At 42.0% G+C, this 7500-nt stretch overlaps 1 protein-coding gene across 2 annotated transcripts in view; it reads right to left on the reverse strand.

The window, feature by feature from the left end:
* Positions 1-7500, reverse strand: part of LOC135104086 (uncharacterized) — a 23763-nt gene that overhangs the window by 269 nt on the left and 15994 nt on the right. For both annotated transcript variants that reach the window (XM_064011014.1, XM_064011015.1), the window contains one exon: positions 1-3130. This exon is cut by the window's left edge and continues 269 nt beyond it. In XM_064011014.1, coding sequence (XP_063867084.1) covers positions 3093-3130 — 38 coding nt within the window. In that variant the 3' untranslated portion in view covers positions 1-3092. The remainder of the gene's footprint in view (positions 3131-7500) is intronic.

The following is a 7500-nucleotide window of genomic DNA, read 5'->3' on the forward strand; positions in this document are numbered from 1 at the left end:
GAATTGAGTGTTTTATCATACACACGCACACACACACAAAAACACACACACGAAGGAAATGAGTGTTTTATCACACACACACACACACACACACACACACACACACACACACACGAAGGAACTGAGTGCTTTATCACACACACACACACACACACACACACACACACACATGCATACAGGTTAAGGGATTCGATCGTGGAACCTTGTGAATCGCAGCCAAGCACGTTAACCATTGCGCCACGAAGTGTGTAAAAAAAGAAATTGACACACTAGGCGTAGATAAAAGACTGCGGAATTAGAACTATGTATGAATCAAACTTTGCAAGAACGAGGTGAAGTACAGACAGATAGATAGATATATAGATAGATAGATACGGTTTACTGGTCATATGTACATACCGTATATAATAAAAAAAAAACAAAGAAACAAAAAACTAAACAAATAGCGGGAAAAAGACAGGTAAAAAAAAGTTAATACAGCTAATCACGTGTATCCTCTTATGCTTCTGTCGAAATATTCCCCCAACATGAAAAAAAAAGAAGTTATACCACATCAGTTTAATTACTTCCAAGAGGAGGTTGGACACACACACACACACACACACACACACACACACACACACACACACACACACTGAGATGCCAACAAAGAAACGTCAAAAAAGGATCTTCCAAAACTGGAGGATAAGCGCCTTAAAACCTTCCCGTTGAGTGAATTGAAGACGCAAAGGGGGAAGTACTGAAGCAGGAAGGGAGGTCCGGAGTGAAGGGAGGACAAAGGTAAGTTAATTCCTCAGGAGCTGCCTCGTGTAGGTCACCTGAGCCTTTGTAGTCTTCTGATTTGCTTATGTTCTTATGGGAGGTGAGGAGGAGGAGGAGGAGGAGGAGGAGGAGGAGGAGGAGGAGGAGGAGGAGGATTACAAAGGATTACATGCACCAACGGATCCACTGTTACTTGCTAGGTTGCTTGATGTCACTACACTACAATGATTACTACCATCAGAGGAGAAGAAGAAGAAGAAGAAGAAGAAGAAGAAGAAGAAGAAGAAGAAGAAGAAGAAGAAGAAGAAGAAGAAGAAGAAGAAGAAGAAGAAGAAGAAGAAGAAGAAGAAGAAGAAGAAGAAGAAGAAGAAGAAGAAGAAGAACAACAACAACAACAACAACAACAACAACAACCACAACAACAACAACAACTACAACGAGGAGGAGGAGTAGGAGGACAATAAAGAAGAAGAGGAACAGGAAGAAAATAAGAATAAAAACACGAGAAAGAAAACGATGACAACGATGATGATGAGGATATACAAGAGGAAGAAAACAAGAAAGAAAAACAAAAGGAGCGAGTGAAAAAGTTGGCGTGACAAGTGACAACAACAACAACAACAACAACAACAACAACAACAACAACAGCACGGGGAGGGAGGGCAGGGGTGATAGAGAGAGAGAGGTGCTGGCCACGTCATGGGGCGGGCGTCTGACTAACCCTGTGAACCATATGCGTGACAACACCTATTGGAGCGAGCGAGGGAGGGAGAGAGGGACTAGTTAGAGACAGGGGAAGAGAACCGTGACTCACTCAAGCTTCGTGTTGCCTCGCTGGTTCCGCTCCGACGTCTGTAATGGGGCCGTATTCTGAAACACTTCTGCGTCACATCTACACTACATTCATAGAGGCTCTATAATTGAAGTTACACGGGTTTTAAAGGGTGTTTTTACGGTTCTAGTGACAGATTAACAGGCATTCTACATTATTAACAGGAGAAACACACTTGAGAGCCCGGCTGATCATCTGTGTGGCCTTTGAAAATAGTCGTGGTATGAGAGCAAAGCATTTCTGAACACCTGCCATAGGGAATAATGTTGACTGGTAAATTCGATGCGACACACACAAGCTTGTAGTCTTAAATGCTTTATTCTCTCACTTAGGACTGTTTTTAAGGATGACAGGGATGATTAGTCGGATGCTCATGGTTGATGTTTTTCCTATTAGTGAAGCAGAATTATTGATAAACTATGGGGGAGTGACAAAGGTTACCATTATTAAACGCTCTGTTCTCCCATCTAGACTGTTTTCAAAAGACACAGATTATTAGTCGAGTTCTAATTGATGATTTTTTTTTCTAAGTCTTGTTAAACTATCACCGTGATCATGAAAACCAAGGGAGGAGGATAACAAACACTAAGTACTCCGTATGTTTGGTTCTCCCGCCAGGACTGTTTTCAAAGGCAACGGAGATGATGAAGCAGGTTCTCGTGGGTGTTCTTCCTGTTGGCGACGCGGAATTCTTGTTAAACTTAAGGAAGATAACAAAAATCTTATTCCTATATGTTTTGTTCTCCCGCCAGGACTGTTTTGAAAGGCAACGGAGATGATGAAGCAGGTTCTCGTGGGTGTTCTTCCTGTTGGGGACGCGGAATTCTTGTTAAACTTTAGGAGATAACAAAAATCTTATTCATATATGTTTTGTTCTCCCGCAGGACTGTTTTCAAATCAAAGGTCAGGAAGATGATTACTCGGTGTTCTCATGCGTTCTTCCTTCTGGTGATGCTGCACATTTCTTAAACATTCCTAGAGTCACGAAGCATTCTTAAAAACTCTAGTAACATTCACTTAACTGTCTTTAAAGTGACCGAGATAAGAACCCTTGACATTTGAGAATATTGTTTGTGTATGCCAATGCAAGCCACTCAGTTAATTTTCATATAACTATGCCCTTTCACAATACAAATCACAGTTGGAAATACCGGTTTAAGAATCCTTACTGCATTTCTACATAGTTTCATAATTATAACCTTCCTTTCACAATAAAAACGCAGAATTGACGGTTAAAAATTCTTTAGTCCCTCCTAAATAAAAACAAACAAACAAACAAACAAACAAACAAACATAACTTTACCCTTTCACAACATAAACAAGTCAGAAATTACAGTATAAGAATCCCTTTTGCATTTTCTAACAGTCTTTTAACAACGAACAGATGGAAGAGGTATGGGCAGTCTCCTTACCCGTGCGTGACCTTAACGGTATAATGAAGGTCACGGCAAACACTCGTCCGGCGAACACAAGGTCATATGAAGGTTTGTCATCCTGGTTATCTTCGCGGTGGGCTGCGATGAGTTACAGCTGTTTCTGGGATGGACTTGAGTTACGTTAGATAAGAACACAAAGGAAGCCACACCAAGCCAGCAGTTTAGGTCACTTCACTGATACCAAACTGTCACTTTCAGAAAATACTGCATGGTGAAATAAGATGCTAAAAACTTATATATATATTACTCTATTTATTTATTCGTCATTTATCTATTTATTTATCTATTTATTTATTTTTTTTTGCAATATAAGAGTTTTGGCCAAGGACAATAAAAATCAATAAAAAAAAAGGGTATTAAGGGTCTCAGTCACTAAAGAAGACAGTTCAAAAGCAAGCCTAAATTACATTAGGAAGTGTCCTGAAGTCTCCCTTTAAGCCACAGGTAGGTAGAAATACAGAAGCAGGCAGGGAGGTCCAGAGCTTACCGATAAAAGGGAGGGAAGATTGAGAATACTGGCCAACTCCTGCTAAAAAGTTATAATATTGAGATAGCAAATGTTAGGCGCCGATTAACTTGTCTCATTAACTTCTGTTGATATTCTTTTTTATCGAGATCACGATTAGAAAAGGCATCATAATTTGGCCAGAAGCAAATATGAAGTGTCTCGAAATTAGGTTAGGTTTAGATTAATTCAGTTCATTAATTTCACTGCTGATTTTTCACGGAGTAGATCACGATATGAAAAGCTGAAAAGGCATCATGATAATATTTTGCAAGGAAACACTGTCTCGAAATCCACGGTTGCTATCAAAATCCACCAAGTTACGCCACATCTAATACAACACTGCGCACTTCCAGGATCATAAGCACACAGAGTCTCGAAATTAACAGAGTAACATTACCATCAAAATCCACCAAAAGTTACGCTGTCTTTCCTAATACAACACTACGCGCATTTCCAGGACAAGAAACATACATTATCTCGAAACTAGCAGGCTGAAGTTACCGTCAAAATCCACCAAAAGTTACGCTGTCTTTCCTGATACAACACTACGCGCATTTCCAGGACAAGAAACATACATTTATTATATATGCAGGCTGAAGTTACTGTCAAAATCCACCAAAAGTTACACAGCGTCTGATACAACACTGCGCGCGCCTCCACGATATTTCAGTGACATTTCGTGACGCTGTCGTGACTCACTGCATACTTCACAGGCTCGCTTATAAACTGGTCAATATCTCAAGAGGTTTTTGCTCCGTCGATGTGATGACTCTTGTCTGCACCCTGACTGTCCGTGAGTCTGTCTGTACGTCTGTCTGTCTTGCTTGTCCTTGACAATCGCTGTTCCTGTCTGGCTGACTTACCGCCTCTCCCTCCACACACACACACACACACACACACACAGGAGTAATAATACTTGTTGATGTGGTGGTGGTGGTGCTGGTGGTGGTGGTGGGAAGAGGAGGAGGAGGAGGAGGAGGAGGAGGAGGAGGAGGAGGAGGAGGAGGAGGAGGAGGAGGAGGAGGAGGAGGAGGAGGAGGAGGAGGAGGAGGAGGAGGAGGAGGAGGAGGAGTTTTGTTATTGTTGTTGTTGTTGTTGTTAGAAGAAGAAGAAGAAGAAGAAGAAGAAGAAGAAGAAGAAGAAGAAGAAGAAGAAGAAGAAGAAGAAGAAGAAGAAGAAGAAGAAGAAGAAGAAGAAGAAGAAGAAGAAGAAGAAGAAGAAGAAGAAGAAGAAGAAGAAGAAGAAGAAGAAGAAGAAGAAGAAGAAGAAGAAGAAGAAGAAGAAGAAGAAGAAGAACAACAACAACAACAACAACAACAACAACAACAACAACAACAACAACAACACCAACAACAGCAACAACAACAAGCACATACAACACTAAAATCCTTACCATAACACAACAAACAACAAACTAAACACATATTACTCTCGAAAACCCACACACACACACACACACACACACACACTGGCTAGTCAGTCACTGAGGCGGGCAGGAAGGGAGTCAGCTGGGAGGCAGAGGATGCAAAGGAAGTCCAAACTGAGCCTTTCTGAGTCAATCCCACGTCGTAATTATGTTATTTTCTCTATTCAACCACGCCACTCTTCCTCTCTGCTCCTTCCTTCTGCCTCCCTCTCTTCCTCCTCCTACTCCTTTCTCTCTTCTTCCTCTTTATCTCTGTCTCTGTTCCTCTTTCCGTCCCCTTCTCTCTCTCTCTCTCTCTCTCTCTCTCTCTCTCTCTCTCTCTCTCTCTCTCTCTCTCTCTCTCTCTCTCTCTCTCTTCCCAGACCACTAATGCACAAGGACGAGCGAGAATGGTAGGAAAAGTCAGTTTCCGGATCTAATCACACACACACACACACACACACACACACACACACACACACACACACACACACACACACACACACACACACACACACACACACACACACACACACACATACACACACGAACAAGAAGATTGCAACAAGAGGGTATGTCAAGGAGAGTCTTTAGAAGAAATTATGAGAATTACAACCCTCGTCTTCTCTCTCTCTCTCTCTCTCTCTCTCTCTCTCTCTCTCTCTCTCTCTCTCTCTCTCTCTCTCTCTCTCTCTCTCTCTCTCTCTCTCTCTCTCTCTCTCTCCTTCCTTCCCAGTCTTCAAGTCACAAAAACATAGGGAAGCTGCAAGAATCCATCAGGTCTACACGTGGCAGTCCCTGTATAATGTATCACCCTTGTCGTGCCTCAAACTTACAGCATATAAAAACATAAGAACATAAGAAAATAAGGGAAGCTGCAAGAATCCATCAGGCCTACACGTGGCAGTCCCTGTATGAAACGACCCTATCTATCTATTACCACCTATCATCCCCATCCATGAATTTATCTCACCTTTTAAAGCTCCCTAAAGACTCCGCACTAACAGCCTGAGTACTGAGTCTATTCCATTCATCTACCACTCTATTTGAGAACCAATAACTATCTTCCTTTAAAATATAATGAAACTTGAACACATTATTTCTTGTCCTATCCTAATTACTGACCGTGAGGACTTTGCTTATGTCACCCTTGTTAACTCCTATACCATTTAAGGACCTCTGTGATTCTAGCCTAAATACCTCACTACCCAAGGTCTGTCAGTGTGTTACTCTCTCTTCCATGCCATACTTTACAGTCCCTCACTAACGCCCAACCAAACTTTTAACTAGGGCCTGTAAATATTGTTTTCATTCACTGGTTAAAACTGGGAGGGAGGGAGGGAGGGAGGGAGGGAGTGAGGAAGGAAGGAAGGAAGAAAGGAAGAAGGAAAGCGATTGAGAGAGAGAGAGAGAGAGAGAGAGAGAGAGAGAGAGAGAGAGAGAGAGAGAGAGAGAGAGAGAGAGAGAGAGAGAGAGAGAGAGAGAGAGAGAGAAATTCCTGACTCTCTTTTTCTCTTTGATTTTACCCAAAGTTTACTAGTTTTTGCTTTTCCTCCTTTTCTCTTTTTTTTTTCTACGTATGCTTGTCTGTAACTCTCTCTCTCTCTCTCTCTCTCTCTCTCTCTCTCTCTCTCTCTCTCTCTCTCTCTCTCTCTCTCTTCCACTTTCTTTACTTCTCATTCCTGTTTACCTTTCCTGGCAGGTGCACGTGTGTGTGTGTGTGTGTGTGTGTGTGTGTGTGTGTGTGTGTGTGTGTGTGTGTGTGTGTGTGTGTGTGTGTGTGATGAACGCGTTTTGCAGAGAGAGAGAGAGAGAGAGAGAGAGAGAGAGAGAGAGAGAGAGAGAGAGAGAGAGAGAGAGAGAGAGAGAGAGAGAGAGAGAGAGAGAGAGAGAGAGAATCGCACTACCATACATAAAGAAAGGAAAAGAAAATGGCAAAAAAACAACAGTAAACTTTTGAAAACTTACAAAAAAAAGGAAAGGGAAATAAAAAAACAAGGAAGAGAAGCAGGAAACTGAAAGAGGAGAGATAGAGAGAAAAAAAGAAAAGACATAAGGAAGTCAAGCAGATCTCTCTCTCTCTCTCTCTCTCTCTCTCTCTCTCTGTTTTTTTTTTTTTTTTACCACGGGATGAATATAACTTTAATTCACTTCACGGAAAGGAAAAAGAAAGAAGGAAAAAAAGAAAGAAAAAAAGAAAAGTAAAAGCATTGCAGTGTTGCATTAAGACAGGCGACAGCTGTGATCCACTTAGAGAGAATGAAGGACGCCACGCAACACTTAGCTAAACACACGCAGCAGCAAGCCAGGGATATGCAACACTAAGCCACTAAGCCGGGGAGACGCAACACTAACTCACTAAGACGCAACAATAAGCCAGAGATGCAATACTAAGCCAGAGGAACGCAATACTCAGACCATGGAGACGCAATATTAAGCCACTAAGCCAGATAGACGTAAAACTAAGCCATTAAGCCGGAGAAACGCATGAGTAGGCGGTGGAGATGCAACACTAAAGCCAAGAGGACGCCCTTCTAAGCCAGAGAGACGATGGGAG

The sequence above is a fragment of the Scylla paramamosain genome, chromosome 10 (genome assembly GCF_035594125.1).
Source record: "Scylla paramamosain isolate STU-SP2022 chromosome 10, ASM3559412v1, whole genome shotgun sequence".
Lineage (NCBI taxonomy): Eukaryota > Metazoa > Arthropoda > Malacostraca > Decapoda > Portunidae > Scylla > Scylla paramamosain.